The sequence below is a fragment of the Suillus subalutaceus genome (assembly GCF_016647625.1).
Source record: "Suillus subalutaceus strain FC151 chromosome Unknown DFJ58scaffold_227, whole genome shotgun sequence".
In the NCBI taxonomy this organism is placed as follows: domain Eukaryota; kingdom Fungi; phylum Basidiomycota; class Agaricomycetes; order Boletales; family Suillaceae; genus Suillus; species Suillus subalutaceus.
Window position 1 is genome coordinate 1 of NW_024540476.1, and position 26019 is coordinate 26019.

At 48.7% G+C, this 26019-nt stretch overlaps 6 protein-coding genes across 6 annotated transcripts; 4 read left to right on the forward strand and 2 right to left on the reverse strand.

Annotated features, from left to right (window-relative positions):
- Window positions 1-322: 322 nt before the first annotated feature.
- Window positions 323-3473, forward strand: DFJ58DRAFT_735711 (uncharacterized protein; the record flags this gene model as incomplete). The annotated part of the gene is made up of 7 exons (XM_041386682.1): window positions 323-472; window positions 625-717; window positions 747-822; window positions 872-946; window positions 1007-1458; window positions 2652-2888; window positions 2967-3473. The coding sequence occupies 7 exons, from the start codon at window positions 323-325 to the stop codon at window positions 3471-3473; spliced, it is 1590 nt and encodes a 529-aa protein (XP_041236328.1).
- Window positions 3474-8333: 4860 nt separating this feature from the next.
- On the forward strand, window positions 8334-12751 carry DFJ58DRAFT_868489 (uncharacterized protein; the record flags this gene model as incomplete). Its single annotated transcript, XM_041394239.1, has 12 exons — window positions 8334-8437; window positions 9065-9300; window positions 9360-9878; window positions 9983-10126; window positions 10181-10409; window positions 10772-10901; window positions 10960-11135; window positions 11184-11280; window positions 11335-11511; window positions 11563-11791; window positions 11841-11963; window positions 12072-12751. 12 exons carry the CDS (start codon window positions 8334-8336, stop codon window positions 12734-12736), a joined length of 2829 nt encoding a protein of 942 aa, XP_041236329.1. The 3' UTR covers window positions 12737-12751.
- Window positions 12752-12997: 246 nt separating this feature from the next.
- Window positions 12998-14166, forward strand: DFJ58DRAFT_750140 (uncharacterized protein). Its single transcript, XM_041387722.1, has 5 exons — window positions 12998-13081; window positions 13137-13271; window positions 13328-13559; window positions 13617-13671; window positions 13725-14166. The coding sequence occupies exons 1-5, from the start codon at window positions 13051-13053 to the stop codon at window positions 13926-13928; spliced, it is 657 nt and encodes a 218-aa protein (XP_041236330.1). The 5' UTR covers window positions 12998-13050; the 3' UTR covers window positions 13929-14166.
- A 5868-nt stretch (window positions 14167-20034) lies between these two features.
- On the forward strand, window positions 20035-20733 carry DFJ58DRAFT_821159 (uncharacterized protein). The gene is made up of 4 exons (XM_041392008.1): window positions 20035-20103; window positions 20128-20325; window positions 20382-20594; window positions 20624-20733. The coding sequence occupies exons 1-4, from the start codon at window positions 20091-20093 to the stop codon at window positions 20659-20661; spliced, it is 462 nt and encodes a 153-aa protein (XP_041236331.1). The 5' UTR covers window positions 20035-20090; the 3' UTR covers window positions 20662-20733.
- A 1266-nt stretch (window positions 20734-21999) lies between these two features.
- DFJ58DRAFT_821161 (uncharacterized protein) lies at window positions 22000-23317 on the reverse strand (the record flags this gene model as incomplete). The annotated part of the gene is made up of 6 exons (XM_041392009.1): window positions 23000-23317; window positions 22747-22942; window positions 22589-22696; window positions 22290-22545; window positions 22089-22199; window positions 22000-22034 (listed from the first exon to the last, which is right to left on the reverse strand). The coding sequence occupies exons 1-6, from the start codon at window positions 23263-23265 to the stop codon at window positions 22000-22002; spliced, it is 972 nt and encodes a 323-aa protein (XP_041236332.1). The 5' UTR covers window positions 23266-23317.
- A 217-nt stretch (window positions 23318-23534) lies between these two features.
- On the reverse strand, window positions 23535-24405 carry DFJ58DRAFT_211547 (uncharacterized protein). Its single transcript, XM_041379262.1, has 3 exons — window positions 24309-24405; window positions 24025-24258; window positions 23535-23970 (listed from the first exon to the last, which is right to left on the reverse strand). Exons 2-3 carry the CDS (start codon window positions 24062-24064, stop codon window positions 23588-23590), a joined length of 423 nt encoding a protein of 140 aa, XP_041236333.1. The 5' UTR covers window positions 24065-24258; window positions 24309-24405; the 3' UTR covers window positions 23535-23587.
- Window positions 24406-26019: the final 1614 nt, after the last annotated feature.

The window sequence follows — 26019 nt, forward strand, 5'->3', positions numbered from 1 at the left end:
TCCCATTCAGACTTCGAGACTGAATCGCTGGTTATAGATCCCCCTCACCATTCACTAGAGGAATCTTTCTCAGTAGCAATCCCCTTGGGACGATTTTCCACTCGTATCCAGAGGAGCACTTGAGAGCCCACTTCCCACTCTTCCCCCTAGCACGCAGCTATCATTCCTCGCCCACAACTGGAGCCCACCGCGAGGGGAACAGTCAGCATATCCACGCGCTTTTTAACCTTTAGGCCAACCACAATTTCAACCTTTTTCGCAAATCCACGCTTTTTCGCACCTTCTTGCATCTTTTCACACTTAAACCGCAAATTCCCGCGCCATGTACGACCCAGTAGATTCATCCGGAATGCCCCTTCGAATAGCCGACTCAGCGCCGCGCTTTGCAGGCGATTATACTCAACTCGTCAACTTCCTGGAGTCAGTAGAACAACTTGCGCAACCGCTTGGTTTATCGGACAAGGATCATCAAGTATGCACTGAAGTATACAGCGCCTAAACAAAGGCAGCTTCTCTCATACTACGAAGGTGACAACTATGTAGCATTCGCTGATCAGGTCTTGTAGTTTCTATCTAGAATGTGGTGTTGACCACTATACGCGCCCCCTATCTTTGAAAAACCAGCCACCATCGAAGCGCCCCTTGCCAGCGACACCTCCGCAACCAGAATGCGCTCAAGAGCAACCAGAAGTAGAAGCCATCGCACCAATACCTGAAGTATGCGACAACCACCCTCACCCCAGCAGTCCAAGAAGCCGCCCCGTGATATCACCGCCCCAACATCAGTCCAACTCGAAGCGCACATCATAAGCGCACCTCAGAGTCCGCATCTGCACCAGAGTATCCACTATCTGAAGATATTCCGCCCCAGCTCGAAGTATGCGAGCCAATCACCGTCCCAATCCTCCCAGAAGCGCCTCTGGAGGGGATTATACCGCCACCACCAGTCAGCGATGACTCTAAACATCCATTGCACCTTAACGCGCCAATTCCGGAGCCTTCGCAGTACCAGAGGCTAATAACGCGCCGCTATCCGACCAGGTTATGTCCCCGGAAACTCCGTCTGTCGTTGACACATCCGTGCTCATCGCGCTTTCCGCACTCAGTGACCATCCGCAGGTGCAATATCCGTGCACCATACCGCTGCCAGTCAGTGATGACTTTAAACATCTATCCGTAGTCAGGGATGACTCTAAACATCCATCGCATCTTAACGCGCCTGTTGCAGAGTCTTCTGCAGTACCAGAGGCTCAAAACACGCCACCTTCCGACCAGAGTATATCTCTGGTAACCCCATCCGTCACTGATCATTCTGCGCATTCCGCGCTTTCCGCTTACAGTGATTACCGTTTGCCGGTGAAACATCCGTGCATCACATCGCCCATCCGCCAATTAGATCATGTCTTGCATGACTCTGATGCGCCTCCAGCGCGCCGCCATACACCTGAGGTCGCGCAGGTCATGCACCTAGAGGCATTGTATATTCATCCTCGTTCTATATCGCATTTCTCGTCCATTTCGTGTTTAAAGCTCTCAAGGAGCCATATGCCAGTCGCCATTATTTCGCCCTTTATCTCCGCATCATTTTATTGTTAATTCGTCCTTCATGCACCGCATTCGCGTGTCATGCGCTTATACTCCCGCGCTATATGCGCCCGCCATTGCAGAAGAGCTTTCCTGCTATCGCATTTTCACCATTTCATCAGTTTGAACCGCATTTCTCTCATCCAGAACCAGTCTCGTTTTAATTTGCCGTCCATGCGCAGCTTATGCGCACATTATCCGACCATAGAGCACCCCCACGCGCCTTATATCGCCCCATTAGGGCGCGCCTTCAACTTGTACCGCAAGGTGCAAGAATTCATTCCACCGGTTACTAGTCCGCCCTCAAGCCGCATTTGAAGAAGATTCGGTATATACCCGGTAGGAGAAGATGTCGCAGAGTTAGAAGATGAAGATACCGCTGCCCTCAGTCGCCTTAGTCGCCTTTCACCATCGCCTCACGCGCTTTTCGACCCGCAGCATCGCGCACCTTCAGATAGATGAAGAAGACCAGGAACGCACTGGTAGGAGAAGAAGTAGAAGAGCTCGACGAAGAAGATCCAAACGCGCCAGCTTCCGACCCATCCACTCCATCATTCAACCCTCGCCATCATCATCTGCACCACCCGCTTTCCCCCGCTCCATTGATTCCCAAATACCATATACCGCCAAATATACCATCATTTTCATAGGATATAGTTCGTTTTACCCTGGGTTTCGTCCAGCGCTTTTCATTTTCATTTTCCCTCATTATAATGTCGTCCAAAGGACTAATAAACGCGCTGATATATACGCCTATAGAAAACCGCCTAGAAGAAAAGAAGAAAAACAAAAGACCATAGATTGTGCCCGCCTAACCCAGTAGGATATCATTTTCTCTTCGAACGCATGAAGCGGCACCATGCACCTTTTACCTTAGAATGCGCCTCATATGCGCGCACATTTCCCACACTTCCCCACGCTCATAGGAAGGAATAGAAGTCGACAGAAGAACGAAGAAGCCAAGTCGGACTTGGACATCCGCACCGTTTGCTGTCTCTTTTTCGCGTTTGAATATAGTTTTACTCATGCCACTCAATCCCATAGCACCTATTACTTAGCGCGCCTAGTGGGACTTGGTTTGGACATGGTTTGGATCGCTTCCGGACCACCTAGCATCGCCTTATACCCCCGCAGACATATTGGACATGGACATCATCGCGCATTCACCTCCTTGTGTTTTCCTCGCACATTTGCACTTCGCGCATTCATCCCCTCATACTCCCTCGCAGATTCGCACTTCGCACATTTCACGCGCTGCATTCCCGCGCCTCATGCGACGCATCCACACCATCCTCGCATTATCAGTTGCCTCAATAGCCGAGCACACCTCGCATGCCCACCATTATCATAGTTCTGAGTTCTTATCATGATTCCCGCATCAGAGTCATTTCGTGCACACCTCCATATGCGACGCATTCTCGCGCTTCAGCAACACGTTCCCACGCTCGCGCGCGTCATGCATTAGCCACGCCTCTTCGCATTTAGTTGCACTGTCATCCACGCACATCATACTCGACGATCATCACGTACCCATATCACCAACTTTGCTCGAGATCCTCACCAGACGCGCTCTGAGTGGGGACACTCAGTATTCAAAGTCCCTGGGAGATGTAGAGACTCGCGTTTCTGCAGGCACATATGGGCTCATTTTACGAATTCTGACAACTGGCCTTCATGGCACAACTCGCACCATCATCCACTATGACTTCCCTATAGAGCGCACCACTTTCCCCGCGGAACGCGCCATAGGCACGACACTTTCCCGCACAACGCGCAGTATTCCCGCGTGCGCGCTTTCCTCGCGCTTAAGCGCACTATGTCGCACAGCATCCAGGAGCATCCATCCATCGTCCAACCAGTCCCTCGGTATGTCCCTTTTCGTTATCTGACCATATTTAGCATATTACACTTCCCATTTCGTTATGCACCCTTACTTTACATCACCTTTACCTCATTTACATACTTAGAGCGCTCCCTATTCGGCTCCGAGCCCTGGGAGAGCGCTTAGGTAGAACTTACATACACTCATGTTCGTTTTACACCCCAACGATTCCACCTTAGCTTAATACCACCACCTTCCTACCACTCAGTATCTATCACCAGTTTAGCTCCATGCAATGCACGTGTCCATCATTGTTTTGAGGCCCTAGCATCAGTCCATAGCTAGTGGCACTATCAGTATCCGTCTAGATCCGCGCTTTCCCTCTTATCAGTCTCAGTATATATCTTTTACACCTGTGCACTGCTTGCACTACCTTCCCACGCTCCGCGCACCTTCGCACTTCGCTTTCCCGCGCGCGCTTTCTCGCGCTTTCACCGCCATTCACCAGGGTTGTTCAGCATCATTCCGTGGATCCTTGCTTTCCTTGCTTCCCCTTTAGGGTCGAACGTTCTTGCATTCTGCGAGTATAGCAGCTAGGCAGAGCTGAGACTCACTTATACTGGCTGAGCACTTTTCTTATATGTGCCTGCCAGGTTGTGATACCCACAACGGGAACCTTATCCATAGTGTATACAATAGCCCACGAGTAGAGAAATCAAGGGAATCCGACCAACAACACTGGAGTCTGGAGGCAACCAAAAAGCAGTCCTTCCACGCAACTGCCGCGTGACTTGAGCTGGCTTAAAGCGGTTCAAGCTGCGGTTCATATATTTTTGGCTGACGAAAGTTGTAGCCGGTTCACATGGCTTATGAATCAGATCAAGCCAGTGACCAGTGGTTTGGCTAACGGGTATCGCCGAAATTCTCACAAACCGGTAAATACCGAGCCGGAGCCAGCCATAGCCGAGCCATGGCACTAGTAATTCTATGGGGCAGTGAGAGTAAGGTTATGTATAATGAATAATGAAGGATATCCTCAGGGATCTGTGAGAAGGAAGTATAACCATATGTCTCTAGTTAGCTATGGTTATGGATAATACTGCCAGGAGCAGGTGCTTGAATATGCTCATCATCTACCTTTGATGCTTTCGCTATGCTATGCTACATTTTGGGTCATAACGGTGCATCCAACTCTTCTATTATATCCTCTCTCAGTGTTGTATTGATCTAGGGATGGTGTTATACCTTCACCGGATATCAATATCGGCAATCACAGGATCTTAACTAGGATGTATCTGGCTGTGCAAACTGTTGCCACTGCAATCAACTCCACAATGCAAATCAATGATTCAACGTTCACCCATTTCTAGCATCCTCATGATACAATAACTCAATATCCGAGGCAGAGTGCGAGAAGGTGCGCATGAAGTGGCAAACTGTCCAATGACGAGCAGGGAGAATCGAGGTCAAACATTTGAGATATGTGCACACAACCGAGTAGGACGTGAGTTTTCTGTTTGTTTCGCGTGGCTCTTCCCTGTTTCAGGTTTTGACAGTACCTGGGAAAATCCGTCATGCTCTTGGGCCTGTGCCGGTAAGGCAGGTAGAGTGGAGGTGATTGTCCTTTTTGATGATCACATCATGATCAAAATGTCAGTATTGGATTGATAGACTCACGCGTAGTAGGGGCCTCTCGACAATGGTATCAGACCCGAAATCAAATAGTTCTGAAAGTTCTTCTCTTTGCGGTGTTCAAATTTCTTTCTGGTTATCTGAGCACTGGATGGTGGTATATCTAGCACATATCAGCGCCAGTTCGCCACTCCCCCCATCCATCCTCTAACAGTATGACCGTAGTCTCAGACGACCCTAGTTGGTGGTTGTGGATCACTTTGTGGTGCATTTCCAGCTATTTTGTAGGTTTGTGGCAGTTTGATGTTGACGCTGATATCCTGATCTAAGCTTGACTGTGATTTCGCAGTTGCTGCCTCTGCTGGAGTGACGTATGATTGGGGTGAGCATGATAGTATTGAAGAAGTACTGATAACCTATAAATATCCCCAGCACTTACATTTGGACAAGAGGTACATTGATGCTATGACCGGAACAAACCGCGCTAAGAAAAGTTTTATAGATCGAACTAGTTTGAGTGAGCAGCCACGTCAGGACTTAGAAGAACAACATTGATTTGCGACAGAGGCAACATTGGTCCCTGATGTCCATCCCTGTATCTTAGTGTATGTGGCTTGCATCATAGCTGTGGTTGGCAACCCTTGCTTACTCTTGAGAACATCTTAGGTGCGCTATCTTGGAATATTGTTTGCTGTGTACGTTCAAAAGGCTTGGCACTGTCATTGTACCAATAAACCATATATTACAATCAGCTTGAACATACTGAGTATGTCTTCTCATATTCACCATCTTTACTTTTTCTGATCTGCGGCATACAGTCAATGTTCCGACGATCTTGTTGACAGACGCAGTGAGTCTTCTGTACCTATGCCTGCTATTCCCCACTGATCAACTGCGGCGCCCTGTAGGGGTGAGTGTGACTCTTGATCAGCTTCTTGGTTCACTATACATCAGTAAAATACCACGGTTCTAAATTTACTTAATGAGCTGAAATTTGCGGCCAAGTCAATATAAGTCGGTCTTTCTCAAAGACCTTAATCTTAACATAAGCCTCTCGTCTTACACCAACAAAAGACTTAATAGAACTTGAATTTACTTAAATTTATACAGTAAGACAAATAAGCTCTAAGTATGCAAGGCCAACAAGATGCGATCAGAGACAGATGATAAAAATAAAATAGGCGACGGCGGGGAGCATGGGACGTGGATATAATGAGTGACAAAAAAAAACAGTGCCTGAGCGGCTTCAACGGAATGCAAAGAGGTCAGCAAATACATCATCCTCGTCAGGCGCTTCACTGGTGGTAGTCCTCGAGTTCCCGATGCTTTTCGTGTGCTTGGCATACTGTTGTGCCTCCCCAACAATGCTCGCGAAGGCATCGTCGGAAAGCGCCACAATGGGGCCCATGAGTTTGACGGTCATGTGCCCCAGATAGGTTTGCTGAAAGCAAACTGCTCGCCCTTCGTGATGATGGGGGTCCAGATATCGCCGCCGTCGGTCTTCGCACCTTTGCGTTTGCCGCGGGATTCTTGAATGACTTCGAAGGTGAGGTTCCCATCAATGATGAGCTGAAGAGTACGATAAACCTGAAAATATTATTTTTAGACAATGAACGGTAGAAATCGAATGACTTACAGCAGTAGCGGCGAGGGCAAATGCAGCCCACGCACTAATGCTCTCGGTGTCAAGGTTGGGGACTTCAACACGGCCGAAGGTGAAATTGAGGTGTGATGCGAATGTCTGAAGTACGAAGGGGGATCTCCACATACCCGTCCAGTCCTTTGAACAAATAATTAGATGGTTTCACAGTAATTATTATAGCCACTTACCTTGGGAACGAGTCCTAAATTATCCCTGAAAATGAACCGGTTATGCTTCAGCATGGCCCTTGAAAAGTCCTCGCGAGCCGCAGGATCCAAAAAATCAGCGTCCTGCGCAAAAAATGCAGTGAGGATGGAGCATGCTGCGATACCGAACCCTCCACGCCATTCCATAAGGCGTTGTTTGGCCTAAATGTTGGTTAACATCTGAATGACTGAAAAACAACTAGACTTACCACTTTTAGAACGGCACCAGATCTAGAGATCTCATGCTGAATCTTACCCCGGTATATGTAGTTCCAGATCTCCTGCATGGTGTCCCTTAAATCTTCGTCTTCAGGACCCCAAGGCTCAACTTCTCCACCAGCCCAGTGTGCGACAGTTGGTATGAACACCCAGCGCCAGGTATTACCATCCTGGCGTCCTTCAGGAAGGTCATCGTTCTGGTACCTGGTGATTGGCGCCACTGCCATCGCGGCGTGACATGACACTCTTGCTCTGCGGCTCTGTCTTTGCTCGTTTCGAAGGGGGGGCTGGCTATTGATGCTGACGCCGGTCTATGTTTAGCGGAGAGAAAATGAGAAGGGTATCACAAAATAAGTACCGGCTTACTGAAGTTGTTAGGCGTTTGGTGCCTTTTGCTGATACAGGAGCAGGGGGCGGTGATGTGTCCTCACTCTCGCCAAAGTCAATTTCCGTTGACAAGTCAGTAATGGGCTCAGTCGGGATGAACCTGGCGGTGGCTCTGGATGGTTGCGTAGAAGGAGGGGCACGAGGAGGGGGGGAGGATAAGGACTTGGTCCTTGCCATTATTGGTGAGCGTTTCTTTGGTCGCAATGGAGGCGGTGATAAACTGTTATCACTGACTTCCAATATATCCTGAGTGGGGAGTGAGTGTGATGCAAATGCATGAAAAATGAAAGAAATACCGCAGAAGTCGTATGCCTGGCACCAGGCTTTTTGGTAGCCTTGAAAGCAGCCTCACGCTCAAGTGAATCGTCCTCGTCCAGAAACGCTGTGGTAGGTTCTTCGAGATTGCCTTGAACATTGTTTGTGGGGTGCGGGCTGCCAGTGGGATTAGCCCTGGCGCTAGTGACTTTCGAGATCCTTGAAACAGCAGTTGAGGTGGTGATTGAAGACACCCGTCTGTGTGATTCAGTGCGAAGGCTTTCAAGTTGAGGGCGGAGCAACTTGCTTGTTGCAAGTTTCTCAGCCCAGTCCTTTGTTTTCCCCATCCCCGCATAGTCGTCCTTGGCGGCGCAGACATCCGCACTGAATCGATTGAGGTGATCGAGATGAAAAAGAGTCGTTTCGGTGAGTAACAACATGGCAGATGGAAACAATAATCGACTTACACTCCTTTCTTGCCTTTCTGGTCACCACGTGCCGTTGGATCAGCCTGATCTGATATATCGACCTTCGAATTCTGATTGTGAGTCATGTTGATGCCTGTATTATTAACACTTCGCTCAGCATGGACAGCCTCACGATATGCTGTCTTCTGGACACGCTTATTCCTCGGCTGCACCTCTTCATTCTCCTCCTCACTGGATACAACATAGTCAGTCTCTGTGTATGGTGAGTCTCCTGGAACCTTACCTTGGTTGAAAGTCCTTATCTCCATCATTATCGCCTGCAGCAACGTCCTCCATTTCGACATCCCCCATCTCAGCTGCTTCTACAATCTCCTCATCATCCTCAATGTTCGGCTGGCTCACCTTCGACTTCGACACAGGACACGCCCGAGGCCGAGGCTTTGGCGCATGCAAAAGGATCTTCAAGTCCTTCAATGCCTTCTTGTCTTCAATAGACGCAATCTTCTCGGTGGTGCGTTGATCAGCGGCTTCTTTCTCCTGCCGCTCATGCTCGGCTTGGTCGTTGTCTTCCTGGATTTGACGAGCAGTGCGCCTTTTCCTCTTGTTTTGGAGGAGGATCTCACCAGGATGCTGGTTCACATTTTTAGGACGAGTGTTTGGGCGCACCATTGTTTGAACGGTCGGGCTTGTGGAGGAGAAAATTTGGTGTAAGGTTGAGCGGTCACTATGGACTTTGAAACTCTAAGTTACGTGTCGCGCACCCTGTTTTGTATGTATTACATTACATTCTCCCTAGTGTGTTTGCTAATGGTTTGCACTTTTCAGTTAGCCTCCCATCCATCATGCCAGACGAGATCCCTCATGCGCAGCTCAAACGATGAGCGTTTAGCGCCCGCCGCATCCAGTATCCCTACCCAGGCTGCAAACGCTGGTTGAAAAATTCCTCTGGGCTGAAACTTCATCAAAGCTCGGCCCATAGCCACTCGTTTACCCATCCTGAATCGCAATGCACACAACACGCCTCTGTTGAAGAAATTGAAGATGAAGAAGCTCCCAGACGCACCAACAATGAGCTCTGGGAGTCGAAGCATGGACTTATTCGTGATTATCACGAGATGCTGACTGGTAAGTCAATAGTTGTGCTGCGGTGCCAGCTTGTCTCTGATTAAAACCTATACCCACAGGTCGTATTTGTGACGAGAATGGCAACTTTGTTGACCCTGGCACTCCTCCTCCACCATACACAGCAAAAAGTCCTGACGACTGGACTCCATATCGCAACCGACTGGAATTTGAGTGCGCAGATTTCATGTACACTGAAAACCAGATGTCCGCTGGTGATATAAACAAGATTCTCTACTTGTGGGGAATCACTCTCACTGTTCATCGCGACAATCCACCATTTGCCGACTACAAGGACCTGTACGATACTATCGACGCAACACCGCTAGGCGATGTCGCATGGGAAAGCTTCTCCCTGAAGTACAATGGCGATAAACCTGCTGGAGAGTGTCCACTTTGGATGGAACAGTCGCACGAGGTTTGGTTCCGGGACCCTCATACTGTCATCAAGAACATGCTCGCAAATCCAGATTTCAAAGGTGGAATTGATTATATGCCCTACCGTGAATTTCAGGAGAAGGATGAGCAACGCCGCTATAAGGATTTCATGTCAGGAGACTGGGCCTGGCAGCAAGCAGTATGTATTTTGTGTCTGTTAGTATATTCTCATATTGATGTCAGGTACAGGACCAAATCGCACAGGACCCATAAACGCATGGTGCGGCTTTCATTCCCATCATTGTAGGCAGTGACAAGACGACGGTGTCTGTCGCTACTGGTCAAAACGACTACTACCCTCTATATCTCTCGATTGGGAACGTTCACAATAACGTCCGGCGGGCGCATCGCAACGCATTGGCTCTGGTTGGATTTTTGGCGATCCCTAAGAGTATGTACCTAATTCTCTCCTAATCTACTTTGAAGCTTACACCATTGTATGCAGCGGAAAAAAGAAATACAGATGAACTTGGATACCGCAAATTCAAGAAGCAGTTGTTTCACTCCTCGTTGTCCAGGATCTTCGCCAATCTCAAACCTGGAATGACAACTCCAGAGGTCACACGGTGTGGCGACGGACACTACTGGCGCATTATATATGGCCTTGGACCCTACATTGCAGACTACGAAGAGCAGGTAGTATTGGCGTGCATGGTCAAAGATTGGTGTGGAAGGTAAGTGGCTACCAGAGATCCTCAGGACACCGCCTGTTCGTATCCGCATTCATCTCAGGACATCGCCTGTTCGTATCCGCATTCATGACCCCCAGCAATCCTCAGGACACCGCCTGTTCGTATCCGCATTCATGACCCCCAGGGATCATCAGGACACCGCCTGTTCGTATCCGCATTCATGATCCTCCAGCAATCCTCAGGACACCGCCTGTTCGTATCCGCATTCATGACCCCCAGAGGGATCCTCCTCGAAGTTTTACGCGATGTCCTCAATGTATCTGCCGTGTTCCCCCCCCCCTCCCCCCCTCCCCCCTTTTAGTTCTCTCTGGTTTTACTATGCAAAGTCTCATTTGTATTCACAGATGCCTTGCATTTCCCTCAAGTCTTGATGAAGGAGGTGTTTCTCGGTCACGCGAACATACTGATGCGCTTGTGGATTCTATAGATTTTGGTATACTTTGGGATGAGTATGGTATCATTGGCGAGTTAGTGGTATGTTTTCCCCCCATATCATTTGTGCATTGTTGAACTAACTGGTTGCACTTCATAGCCCTTCACCAACGACTTTCCTCGTGCTGACATTCACGAGCTCCTTGCCCCCGACATACTGCACCAGCTCATCAAAGGAACCTTCAAGGACCACCTTGTTGAATGGGTGGGTCAATACCTTGAACTCACGCACGGCAAAACACGCGCCAAGGCGATTTTAGATGATATTGACCGAAGGTATTTTCAATCTGCCGCTGCCTGTTGTGATTACTGACAATACACTAGAATTGCTTCCGCGCCGCCCTTCCCTGGCCTACGACGCTTTCCACAAGGCTGTGGATTCTCACAATGGACAGGTGACGACTCCAAAGCTTTGATGAAGGTACATTTTCATTCACTATCTCACGTTTATCAAATTTACACAGCTGTTATCTAGGTCTATCTACCAGCAATCGAGGGCCACGTACCAGATGATATGGTTCAGGCATTTCGAGCCTTGCTAAAGTTCTGCTACATCGTGCGCACGAACGTAGTGACGGATGACACTCTCGCAGCGCTGAAAGATGCCCTTGGGCGTTTTCATACTTACCGGACTATTTTCCAGACTACTGGCGTCCGCTTCGACATTTCCCTACCCTGACAACACTCTCTCATCCACTACGAGCTTCTCATCCGAATGTTCGGTGCTCCGAACAGCCTCTGCTCATCAATCACGGAATCAAAACATATCAAGGCGGTAAAGCAACCATGGCGACGTTCAAGCAAGTACAATGCGCTCAGCCAGATGCTCCTTACCAATCAGCGCCTGGACAAAGTCGCTGCAGCAAGAGTTGATTTCACAACACGCAGCATGCTCAAAGGGTCTTGTGCCTTCAGCTACTACAATTCATTTGGTATGTGGTCTGTTTTATTTTAATTGAATTTTACTCACTGAATTTCTAGTTGAGAATCCCTCATATATCGACAACAATGATGGAGACCCAGAGGTCCAACCAAACCCAGCACATGCAGGAAGCAACCCCTTTGCTATCGAGAGTGACGACTTTGACGATGTTGAGGATCAGGGTGTTGTAGATGACGTGGATGTCATTGCTGATGTGCAATTAGCACGGACCTTTCGTGCATATCCAACCCTCTACTCACTGTGACCTTCGTTCTTAACACACCGTTCAGAACGAAAACGCGCCCGTACCGTTGCTGATCTTGCAGACGAACTCGACATCCCATCGTTCCCGACCCTCATTCGCCTCTTCCTGTACGACCAAATACACGCAGACAACCACCATTCTTCTGCCGATGTCCCCCTTCGCGACTGTCCATCCTACACGGGACCAATCAAGATATTTCATTCAGCCGCTGCAACATTTATCGCACCCAGTGATCCGAGTGGAATCACTGGTATGCGCCGTGAGCACATTCGCGTTGTGCCTTCGTGGCGCAAGGGACCAGCTCGCTTTGACTGCGCCTTCGTCAACACGGACAATAGGCATGATGGAATGTTGAGCATGGATGTCATTCGAATATTCTGTTTTTTCTCTTTTACTTTTACTAACAGTCACACATACCCATGTGCCCTCGTTCAATGGTTCCATCGCATCGCCGAGGAACGAGACGAGCTCACAGGAATGTGGATGGTGGCACCGTCTTTCAATGAAGACGGCTCTCGCGATTTGTCCATCATCCATATCGACAGTATCATTCGCGGTGCTCACTTACTCCCAATATTCGGTACTCAGCTCGTACCACGCGGCCTTCGATTCTACGATTCTCTGGATGTATATCGAGGATTCTACGTAAATCGGTTCATCAATCACCATGCTTTCGAGCTGGCATCTTAATATATTCATTTTTTCTTGCAATGCTTAAGTTCAAAATTTGTCTTAAAAATACTTTAATTGTCTGAGCGTCTTTGTCGGCTTGATGGTAAGACACTTAAGTTGCCATCCAAGTCAAATCGAAGCCTTAAACATCTTGACGCACTTGGGCGCCAAACCAAGTAAAATAAGTTCGTAATAAGTTAAATTAAGAACCGTGGTATTTTACTGATGTAATGACTGCCATAGATGTGAGTCTGTTTGGAGTATGTGATCCGCCCAAGGCTGATCGCTAACTGGAGTTATCAGGCTGGATTCTGTATATTGTAGTGAACTGGATGTATGTTGTGGTATTTCCAATGCTGCAGAGTGAGTTTTTCCGTTACAAGACTTCAGTGATATTGACACTGAAACATGTTGCAAGTCATCATGATCACTCGGTTACATGCCATGTATCAACAATCCAGAAAGATGCTGATATTTCTCGTTGTAATCTTCCTGGCTGACACCATTTTCAACGTAGTGGTCTCCGCAATGTCAACGATGCATACTTCGGGAGGTACGCTTAAATCTGAATGAACAAAAATGTGCACGAAACTCATTAATGAATACCAGAGGAATACATTCTCTCTGGCACCTATGAATGCGCGACTACCTATGGGGACAATACCATCCTTCTGAATTCCCTTACTTGGATATTCGGCACTGTGTGGGAGGTCATCCCACTGTTTCTCGCAGTCTGGATTGTTGTAAAACACTTCTGTGAGCTGCGACAACATTCGACAGGAGGGGTTGTCAAGGATTGTTTCGCGGTATTGATAAAATCGCACGTGTTTTACTTTTTGAGGTGAGTTCGAGATATGAATATGGTTCCCCTTTTCCGCTAAAGGATCGAACATGCTAGCTTTGTTGCCGTTTCTTGCTTCAACCTCGTGATTGTGTCTCCAGCGATCTCAGTGGTATGCGGATTTGTCTGACTTCTGCATGCAACCACAGCTCATCATTTATATAGAACCCAAATACCCTCGGACTTGATTTTTATTATGGGACACTCCAAGTTTTGACGACCGTGCAGATGTTTGTGCTGGGACCACGTCTGATCCTTGGCATTCGAGACTATACCGCTAAGCTCGTGACCGACTCCGACGCGGCAACCCACATGACCTCAATCGCTTTTCAGGAGCGCGTGCATATATCGACTGGCAGTGGTGTGTAGCATGGGAGATGCTTCATGAAGTTAACGGTTGTTTGGCGTCTGCAGGGAGCAGGAGAATTTGGTTTTTTGATTCATTTTCAGTTTCGTCGTGGCACTTATTTAGTTATTTGCTATTGCGCAGTAAATTTCAAGGAGACATAGGTCTGGCAAAGTCTTCGTTGTAATGTGTATTTATGTATGCTACTCACTCTCGAGGAACGGGAAATGATCCGTTCGGTACTAGCCTGGTATTTCGAAGATGATCGGGCTCCCTCATCAAGTACGATAGCGACGGACGTCACGGATGTGTATACGGGGGGTGGACTGGGGTGGGATGCTTTGGTGGGCCTCATTGTTCTTCATCCAGGACACAGAACGTTCATCAGTCGACATTCACGATGGCGATGAGATGGTATATGGTGGTTAAGAACTCATAGCCGCAAATCAATTTGCGAGATCAATCACGCGGCACCTAGATTATAATTGAGGTGAGAGCATTAGAGTTGTTGTACCACGAAAGATCGCTTGAAAGTTGTTACTCACTTGGTTCCTGGTAATTCAATGATCGAGTCCATGTATTTCATAGTAGATAGTGTTTCCGGAATGCTCGCAGTGACAGTTCGATCACACCGACGTTCATGCGGCCATCCAGGATAGATAGCATTCGAGTGCCAAGAAGAACTGCACCATCATAATTAGACGCAACTCGGAGGAGATATCTACAAGATGAGTATATGTGCATGAATGAAGAGCAAGTCACTCACCGAATGGTTCATCTCCATGATCGATTAGCTCATGATAGTAAGACACTGAATCCTTCGCACCAGCTAAGTGAGGGCAGTGCACCATGGTGCGTGGAGATGGTTGTGGTTGGTTGCAAGTCAAGGAGGGAGCAGAGACTTCGAGAGAATTTTAACAAACTTAGCCAAGGTGACAAACTCGACTCTAATCCGATGACCAAGATGATTTGCAAGGCTGGTTAGTGGTAGAATAGCGAGTATTTGAAGAGAAGAAACAGGGGTCTGAAAAGACGTGTCAGCAAAGTTGGAAAAGTGTCTGCTTAGATGTGTTGCTTCAGACTGAATGACCAAATTTTGCAACCCATCGGATTTGCGTCTGATTACGAGGGTACGTCTGTTTAGAGTCGTGTTATACACGCTGTCTTCCTCTGGTTAGGATCTGGTTAAAATCTCGTTTCCGCAGTGAATATTCTAGAAGCCGCGGAAACAAGAGTCGGACGAATGTGCACAGTGCAGAGACGCCGAGATGGTAAGATGTCGAGGAAGGCGGGTGTGACAATAGGAAGCATTCTTGCTGCAATGGTAATGGAGGTATTGAGGCGAACAGCCTCCACGAGTGACCTGGGCATCTGGAAACACGAGGCAGGTAAATGCGGTGATACAGCATTGAAACCCACGATACACGGGCCTCTGCAACTTAGTGGAAGGCACCCACAATCCCTCCAGTCCACCTCGACCGTGCTCAACACCATTAACCTCCAGTAAAATGTCGGGGCCGATTCTAAGCACCACACCTGTGCAAGAGTTTAAAGGACATGAAGAGCGTGTAAATGCAGTCGCAATTTTCCCCGATAGACAACGAATGGTTACAGCCTCGAACGACAAGACACTTCGGTTGTGGGACTTGAAGACAGGTGTTGTGTTGAAGAAGATGGAGGGGCATAGCGATAGGGTGTCGGTCTTGGCGGTATCACGAGATGGTCAAATAATAATAAGCAGTGATTGGAGCGGAGAGGTCATCACCTGGCATGGAGAAACTGGTGAAAAACTCCCTTACTTTGACGAACACGACTGGTACTTCAGATCCAAGTTGGGCCCGGGCCAGATGTTATCGCTGGACTTTTCTCCCGATGGAACAGTGGCGGCCATCGGCTCAACAGACCGATCGCTGAAGCTGTGGTGTACCAAAACCTGGCAGCTGCTAGGAAATCCAATCTACTTTCGTGATTACGTCCATCGCGTTTTGTATTCACCGTCTGGCGAACTTCTTGCCATCTCCGCAGCAGGCGATCTCGAAATTTATAATTCAAGTACTAGGGAGTGCATCGTAAAGTGGAAGTGTTCCTCTACGCACATCGCGTGGACACCCGATGGCACCCGCCTTCTTTCAGTATGTGGTGATGATGACTTCATACGGGAATGGGATACATTGACCTGGCGGCGGGTCGGTGATCCCTGGAGGTTGGGCCACACTGGCTATATTATCAATGCCCTTGCCATTGATCCTAGTAGCACACTCGTTGCTTCCGGCGCCGTGGACAACGTCCGTCTCTGGCGGCTGTCAGATCGACAAACTGTTGCCATCTTCCAGCAATCGTCGTCATCCCTCACTTTCTTGAACGACAAACACATCCTCAGTGGAAGTTTTGACACTACCAATAACTCGGTCACAAAGTGGGCAGTAGACCACAAAGATGCTTTGCAGGAGGAAGGTGCTTTTCACATATATAAAGCCATTTTATTATTTTGGTTTTTTTCTCTCTGTTCTTATTTCGCTACTCTCCGGTCGATTTCCTGCCCTCTCATCATCTCATCTCGCGCAAGGGGGCCTTGCCGAAGGACCCCCCAGACAATAAGGTGACAAACGACGTAAGTATTCCGCCTTCGCCTTCTTCCACATTACTAACACCGAATTTTATTCAAAGGCTCAAGTCTCTGATTCCAAGGTATGTGTCAACCCTCGACTCTGATAACACAATTTGAGCATACTTCATGTCCCAGATCCTCTCCATCAACGTGACCGCCCACAATGCATGCATCGCGGGGGATCTGTCTACCGCTGAACAGCTATTTACACGAGATATCAATACTGATTCGAACAACTACGTCTCGTATGCTAACCGCTCGTTTGTTATGGCACGAATACACGACTGGGACCATGCCCTTCAGGATGCAATTAAGGTGAGATAGACTGACCCATCATGACCCCTTTACGAAAGGCCAACCTTCCTCCGTAACATAGTCCATCAGCATCCAGCCCTCATTGATAGGCTATGTCTCCAAGGGCATTGCCCTATGCGGAAAAGGTTACATCCGGGACGTGAGAACAGCATTTGACCTCGCGTCCGCGTTCGCGAGCGAAGATTCAAAAATTATGCTTCTCTTGATCAAGGCAATATTAGATTTTCTCGCACGTAATCCGTATTTCAACTCGTGGTTTTCAGGCCATCGCAATTTTCAATGCGGACCAACACGAGGAAGCAATCATCTTTGTGCAAGAGCTTGCTGCAGCGTGTCCGAATCATGACTCTCTTGCATGTCGCGTAGTGGAAGTGAGTATCATGTCCTTGATCAATCTCTCGTTCGTGCGTCGATGCCGATCTGGCTGAACTTCGCACATCAGGCATATCTGCGTGTTCAACTTGGTATCAATGCCATGAATGACGCCCGTCACGACCACGCTGCCGACCAATTCACTGCTGCTGTCAAGTCCAGCGCACTCTCATCTACATTGACCATTCATTCTGTATGCGAGGACTTTGTGGTGGTATGTTAATACGATTCATCCGAACATGCTTGTCATGTCGAACCCCATGCTTTGCGCAGCTCTTTGGATGGGACCTGAAGTCCTTGTGGCAAAATGCACACCAGAAACGATGCGATGCGCTCCGTCAAGCAGGTAGGCTGGTCGATGCCCTAAATTCATACCAAGACATGATGGATAAAATCGACATCAATACGATGGCCTGCTGTCTTGACTGGTCCAATGGCAAGTCTGGAGTTCATAATGTCATGCAAGCTACAATCCTCACCCGCATCTCACCCAGCTTTCGAGGAAGAATGCAGCGCACTCTGCCTTGACAACGGCCATACTGCCCTCGCTGCAGGCAATCACGACAGCGCTATCAACCTATACTCGGCAGTGATCAACGTAAATTCTGCATCCCATACCGCCTTTGCAAGTCGTAGTGAGGCAAAGTTGGGGAAAATGCTATGGAGGGAAGCATTTCTCGATGCGCAAAAGGTGCGATGACACCTACTCAGGACGTTTTGTAACCAAATGCTGACTTCAGTATACAAAGGTCATCCAACTCAACCCTTCGTCTTATGTTGGACACAAGTTGAAGCTCACAGCGCTTCAAGGCGCATCACGCTATGATGAAGCTATTGCGGCTTTCCGAATGATGTTCACCAAATTGGAAAGTGCTCACGACGTGGAAGTGCAAAGTAAGCCCTCATTGGCACAATTGTTTGGATGCTCAACCCCTCCCTCAGATCTTCGCAATCAGTATGCCAGCCCCTCTGAATCAGAAGGTGTTATCCGAAGTGCCATCGACCAACAACTCGATACCGCCCCGCTTCGTCTACTCAACACAGCCACCGGACTCTTATGTGACCGTGAAGCGCAGATAAGCGCCTTCAAAATGAGCGCAGAGCATAATAAGCTTTGGCTGTCATGGTCTATGAAGCGTGCAGACCTCCGAATCGAACACATCACAGAAGCGGTGGCGACTTACTTCCGTTGTGTCATGTTGTCCCATAGATGGGAAGGGAGGGAGCCGCTGCTGCAGGACATCCAGGGCAAAATTGTGTACCAATTGAATTCGCTTGGTGGCATCGTAAAGTTGCGGAGATTCTGCGAAATTGCTCGTGATGCGGGTTACCGCTGGGCATGGAGCGATACATGCTGCATCGACAAGAGCAGCAATGTCGAGCTGCAACAATCGCTCAACTCCATGTTCGTCTGGTACCAACACTCAGCACTTACGGTCGTCTACCTTTCGGATGTCCCGCCTTCATCCAAGTCTGGCGCTCTGGGGAAGAGTGAGTGGAACAAACGAGGATGGACCTTTCAGGAATTCCTTGCTTCCAAAGTCCTCATCTTTTATCAGAAGGATTGGACCCCATACCTCAATGATCGTTCTCCCAACCACAAAAAGTCGATTGCAATAATGGAGGAGTTGGAGGTTGCGACTGGCATTGATCGACAAGCCCTCATCGACTTCTCCCCAGGGATGAGCGGCGTACGAGAAAGGCTTCAATGGGCGTCAAATCGTGTAACAACAGTTCAGGAAGACATCGCATACTCGTTGTTTGGCGTCTTCAACGTCCGTCTGCCTGTGGATTATGGCGAGAAGAAGGCAAACGCGCTCGGGCGCCTCCTGCAGGAGATTGTTGCTCGGTCAGGCGACATTACTGCTCTCGATTGGGTCGGACAATTGTCCGAGTTCAATAGTTGTCTTCCTGCCGACATTACCTCATATGCCGCCCCACCATGTGCCCTGCCGTCTTTGTCTGAAGATGAGATCCAGGCAGAGGTCTCTTTACTGCGAAAAAATACCGCGGCTGTGGATTTGGCTTCGGAACTCTATGTCGCGCTGAAGAGCATGAGCGCTCCTCGGTTCGCGAACCGTAGACTGCATCTACCTTGCATCTCATTCCGTGTCACGGAAGTCAGACAAAGGCGTGGTCCAGCCCAGGAGACTCATTTCATATATGGAGTCAAAGCAGATGGGCTTCAAGACTTGCTGATCACCACTGGCGAGACACTAATTCAGTTCTCGCGGGAAAGACCCACTCGACAAACATTCGTTCTTGTCCGTCCATGGGATCGTCGTCTCCTCGAGCAGCTTGACTTCGCAGACGATGCGAGAAGCATAGGGGGTTTGTCCGAGTTCATGTCTGAGTCGGACGGCTCTGACGAGTTTCCCGGCGGTCCGCCTGTAGAAGAGGAGCATCACTCACGAGCGTTGCGAATGATGGTTCACCTTGGTCAGCCTTTCGGCGCATTCTTGCTAGCGCAGCAGCTTGTCGGAGAATACAAGAGAATCGCGTCGGACTATCACATCATTGCACAAGTTAAAGATATAGCTTCCGCTGACAACATCGACGTCAGTTCCCTAGAAATACTATAGCTATATTTAAAAACCAGGCTTCTATCTGAAGCTAACTTAACGTTGCGTCACAGCCCTTCACACTTGCTTCATACCCCATGTCCCAGTACTCCACGATGCTGTCGCATGTTCTGTATGTCATTATCTCTGATCTCCCGGGCAATACCTTTTCACCCAATCCCGCAAAACCGAGGTCTGTAGTTCATGTTATGCATGCGACCTTGAAGCTTTAATATCTAACCAAAGTCTATTGCGTCAGGTTCGTTTTGAGCTACAAAGATATTCCATTCGTGACTATCTGGGTCGAATACTCAGATATCCCCATCGCTATGAAGGCCATCGGTGCAAAGCCAAACAAACGCTGAGATAGCTCGGACGTCTATACCGTCCCTGTCCTCAGCGACCCCAACACCGGTGCCCTCATCACGGACTCCCTCGAAATCGCCTCCTACCTCGAAAAGACATATCCCGAGAAGCCTATCTTCCCAAATAACTCAGAACCCCTGATACGCGCGTTCGACTCTGCCTATATGAGCCTTATTCTATCTGGAATTAAGCTCTCATGTTCCTACGCACCATAGAAATATTGAGTCCCGCCAGCGCCAAGTTCTTCATCGGAGCTCGTTCGGTAGACGTCCCGTTGCCCTGGGATCCGAACTGTGATGCAGAATGGAAGCTACTAGAGAAGGGGTACAATACTGCATACGAGTGGTACCAGAAGACTGTCGGGAAGTGGATCATGGGCAACACCTTTTCATATGCAGACATCGTTGTTGCTTGTTGGTTGGTTGCATACAAACGAGTGCTGAAGGATGATGAGTGGGCCAGGATCAGTTCTTGGAATGGGGGAAATGGGCCAAAGTCCTGGCAGATGTCGAGAAGGAGTATAATTTGGCTTAGGAGAAGACTTGCACGTATAAGATCAATCACTTCAGGGGCATGGAAATGATAGTGAATGCTTCACAAATCGCCGAAGTCTTTCAGATCTTCAAACTTCGCCTGTACATACGATGACGATGTGCATGTTATATAGCAACAAGTGTACCAGCGCACCGAAGTTGTGGATCATCGATCAGCTGCAATTGGTTCGATACAACAAAACTGGCTCAATGTATTCGATAATGAAATTGCAGAAAGCCACGTATAAATCGCAGGGACTCCGCAACCAGCACTGAGCTTGAGTGACAAGCTCTCGCACTGGGGCGATCACTAGATACGTGTACCAATAAGACCCGGGACAGCTGCATGCTCCGAAAATTGGCAATGAAACCATTTGAATTCAGAACGATTCAGTGGAATTGGAGTAGCCATGAACGCGGAGAGTTGGTTGAAATCTGTAAAAAAATATCCAGAGTGTCTCACAGGTCGCAGGTCCATCTGGTTCAACGTCGAAAGCAGGCCTGTAGATGTCCCATCAATATTCACATCGAAAATGCTGGAGTACATACTTCGATGTCGAACTTGAAGTGAACAAGTGACCTAGGTAGAGGCTTTGCCACGTCATGGCCTAGCCTCCCTCATTAGAATTCTCGTTCCATTGGCCATGTCTTGTCATTCCCCCCGTCTTCCTTGCTGTCCCTCCCTGTCGTAACTCGTCTCCTATAGTTATCAGGTTTACTTTTTTTGCTCATTGTTTCCTCAGATGAGTCACCGTTTTTCGCCAGAGTCCTTACACCTGCGCGTACTTATTCTTGATGACTATCCACCCTGCATGTCCACCACGAAAGCGAGACTTTCGTGGTGCGGTGGGGGAAGGTCTGGCTTTGCTAGACCGCGCCTGCAGTCCGAAGCGAAGCCGGACGCAAGGGGGGCAGACCCTCTAAGCGTGCTGAGGCCAGATCTCGGGGTTGCAGGATGAAGGGGACCACGAAGGAACGAGGCCACACCAAAAACACGCTAGTAAGATTAAGGGAATTGGATGGGTGACTAAAACTTTGGCTGAGGGAACGGAAGACGCGGAAACGAGGCAAAGAAGAGAAGTCGGAGGGTCTAATTTGGGGCTGCGTGCGTATATGAAAACGCGGAGATCTATGCAAGGTGTGAGATGAGCACTGGCTTACAAAGCACCAGATCAACACGATCAACTGGGCGCGTTGATCGACCAACTCTATTGTTGGGTGAAAACCCCCGTACCCCAAACGTACGTGTAGCGTGCCAATGTATCTTCCAGGATTGACCTCGTACGACAGTTGTTAGTTGATAATATCATTCCACCATGCTTATCAGGGAATTACAAGATCACAGCCGATATGAATCCTCGCTATATAGAATTGCTGGTATGATATATCTTAGTCAATACATATCACATGACGACCGCTTCAACTGACCACCTAACCAGGGGGGAAGTAAACTAGCATCCACAACACCAATCTCGTCCGCTCCATCATCAGAATCATCCGAGGAATGCGTGATGGGTGTCCGCGGCATTGCCATAAGACCTACAGAGAGTTAACTTGACTCGCACAGACATGAAGATAAGACTTACCAGTCCGAGCCTGATTCCAAAATTCCGAATGGTTTGAGCAAACTCAAAAATGCGATGACGCGGTTCGTTTTTGCAGTGAGCTCAACAATGACACTGTTCTCGCTCACATCGACGATCTTTGCTCCAAATTGGTCGGATAAGACGGAGATAGATTGAAGGTGCTGGTGTTTAAGGCGGAGGGCCTCGGAGGGCGTCAATGGGGGTGGACTATGTGACTCTGTGTGAGAGTTAGGGTGAGCACTACGCTCGAAATTGTGGGCGAGCGTGGTTTCTTTTTCAAGTTTGGTCTCGCGATGACGCTGGATGGGGACCCCGCTTCGGTTCATGCGAGGGTCCACCCACAAGTTGATCCTCCAAGTACTCGGGACCAAGGATGGACACTTTTACGAGGAGTAATTCACGTGTAATAACACGGGTATCGGTATAGTCGAGAACAGCCCATACAGGCACCTATTCTGCAATGAGAAAGGCGAAAGAGCGTATTGTACAAGACAACTTACGAGGTCCTCTAACTGTCTTCTTGCCTGCTCCACAACGCCATCCTGTCCACTAAGGACGATAGACATCCGACTTAGGTCCCGAATTTCAGTCCGGCACACCACCAGAGAGTCAATGTTGAACCCACGACCAGCGAGAATACCAGATACGCGGGATAACACACCAGGTTCGTTTTGTACCAGGCAGTTAAAGATATGTCTATGTCAGGACTCCGTTAGCAAAGGTGCGAAAACTTGATTTGCGAATAAAATACACTTTTTAAAGGGCTGCAGACTCGGAGGAGGGGTGTTATAGAGGATGTTCGTCACAGCCTCTTCTGCACTTTGAGATCTTGGAAGGTCCGTAGCAGGAAGAGGTGGTGGACGTATCCGTTGTGCTGTTTTGTAGTCCAGCGCAGAGGTCGAGTCATCGATGGAGCGTGGTGGTTTCGGTGCATCTTCAGGAGCGCGAAGGCGTGTCGAGGTCGAGAAAAGCCGCGAATTCGCTACACGAGACGCGCAGCGCGACCGGAGTGCAAACATTGCTTCTTGGTGGCTAGAAGAACAGCTTGCTTGCAAATTGACTCACTCGAAATCACATCAATTTGCTTAGTAATACTTGTGCTAGAGCTTGACAATCCCGGGCAACTTTGCAATCGTCAACACAAAAGATTTATACCAAACAGGGCGCCCCCGGGGCCCCCGGAGGGATCCTACATGTATGAAAGTTCAAATATGCAAAAAAACTACGTGGTATAAAATTCAGAAGATGTAATTAGTATCCAAGAGAATCTTAGTTAAATTAGATTAGATGAAGCACTACACGAAGTTGGTTGATCAATGGCCTGAAGAAAGTGGAAGTGCGTCACGGTTTTCCATGACAAATTTTCTCGTGCTTCAACTTTCCGTCTTTTCGCGTGAGGCTTTTGCCACAGTACGAGCATTGGAAACGTGTCTTGACGTGAGACGTGATTATGTGACGAGGAATGCTCGCTGCTTGCATGCAACACTTGCACCCAGGCCACAGACAACTAATGACTTCAATACGCTTCGAACGTAGCGCGTGGACGCTGCGCAAGTGCGTCGTGATAAAGGCTTCAATGCACGGGATCAGTGCATTGCAGTACGTCCCATCACTTGATGGCAGCGGGCAACAAAAGAGTTCGTCCGAGTCGGTCGCCTTCAAGTTAACTTCATAATGCAGTTCTCGACTGTCAACAGAAAGAGGCACGTGTGATTCTGGGGGCACTGAAGAAGAAGGGAGGTCCAGGACGAACGGCGTGCACGGTGGATGAGCGTCACCTGGCGTTGTCGTCCACTCGCTTTGAGTAGATTCATACATGTAGTTGTCGGATGTGGGGTATTCATGGCCCGGGAAGGGCGAATAGTTGTACTGCCAATTATCGGGCGCTGACGGCGAGTTGCACTGGAAAGGTTTCTGAAGAATGATGGGACAAGGTTTCCCAAGCCCTGATGTCGATCAGGGGCGGCCCATGGAAATATTCCTGGGAACCTGCATGACTATGCGCCATATTCCTGGAACACACATGAGCGTCAAGGTCATTGACTCGCGAAGAAATACATACGTCGGCGGAGAATAATCAAACCCTCGAGGTAGAGTTTGTGATTCACCGATACCGGTGAACCGCCCATCGTAAAAACTGGACACAGCATGAGGACTAGCACACGTTGGTAGAAATGATAATCTTCTCACCTAACGTCAACGTGTGTATCCTGCTCCCAGAGGTATGACGACGAAGGACCGCGGTAATTGAGGCAATGTATCCATATCTGAGACGAAATGCAGTGGAGGCTTCTTGAATATGGCGGTTTTTGGAAACTAGTCATGTCTTTATACCAGCTGAAGGCTACCAGTCGGCTACTTCCTCGTGACAAACCGAGTTAGAAAGGGCGGCAGCTAGTCTAAATCTTTCTGCAAAACGTACATACAAAAAGTTGGTGTCGTAAAGCGCTAGAGGGGCCAATTAGAATGGCTGTCAACTGGCCAGGTGGTGATCGGAACGAGTGGCGGTTATTACAAGATGTGGTACACATGTGTACGCGTAGGCCTTCGCGCGGCAGGGTATGTCATAGATGAACTTTGTCCCGGGGCTACATGACCATTACGGTAGCGAGGAATTGGCGAAATTCGTAACTGGAAGGAAAGGGATGTATACTTACTGCGGAAATGTGGGAATGTATTTCGGCAACCCCGAGTGAAGGAACATGATGGATTGCTTCTCGCTTCTTGACCTTCAGAGTTTTTCGGTCCCGCTATTCAGAGGAGGATGATGAACTAGGATAAAAACTGGAGTCGTTCCACATGACACTGTCATTTAAGGTTGATACCGGCGGCCCCGATACTCATCTAGGCTCTAGACGCTACATTGACCGAACTTCCAACAACGTAAAGTCGCCAGCGTGTCGGGACGCACTCTGTGGGTGACCAAGTCCGTTTTCATATCCAAGATCCGGACGTACGAAAAAGCAGACCATGCACTGAGGAAACCGATGCAGTGTACGGCTGTTACGATATCTTTGACAATAGCGGTGGCGTCCCTCCCGTACAAATTGACCGTGGGTATTGCACAATTGCGTGAGCAGGTCGAAAGCTGTCGAAAGATTAACATTCAATGGCTCCAGGCCCTGATCGAGTGGTCCTGATTCATGCCAGGCTATTATGTGACCCTGGCGCCGCTTGTTGGCACGTTGCGGAAGTGACCGGGAAATGAAATGCCTGTGAGCCCATTAAACTGAGTAGGTGGACGACGACCTCGGACTTTGAGTGTATGCTCTTACCGTGGCTATCCTAGTAGAGACTTCGGCACGTCCACGGCGCATGCACGAGGGTATTCAACTCAAAGACTTCCAGTTCCGAGTCAAATGCGTCCGATTCAAGGCTCTTGGGCCTGAACTTAGGCTTGGATCGCTGATTAGCATACGACATAGTTACCGCTGGCAGTAAGGGTCACGATGATCTGAAAACCAAGATTCTCGAAAGAGCTGGTATCCCCCCGAGTGCTTTTCAGGGATAGTGCAGTAAAAACGTGCCGTTTGGATTACAACCGAGTCCTAGTGACCGTTACGGAGCGTCGTGTACGAGTCACTGGTGACCCAACAGGTCCCAGGGTTATCTCAGGGCGACAAAATGACTGCGAAGCTGACAAGCTTAAAAGTCAAACAGAAAATGCCATCAGGCATGTTGCAAAATAGTGGGGAAGTAACGATTTTTGTGCTTACGGAATTGTTTTTCTTGACCTCGCCCTGCAGCAGCCTGCAGCTGGGCTCTAAATCCAG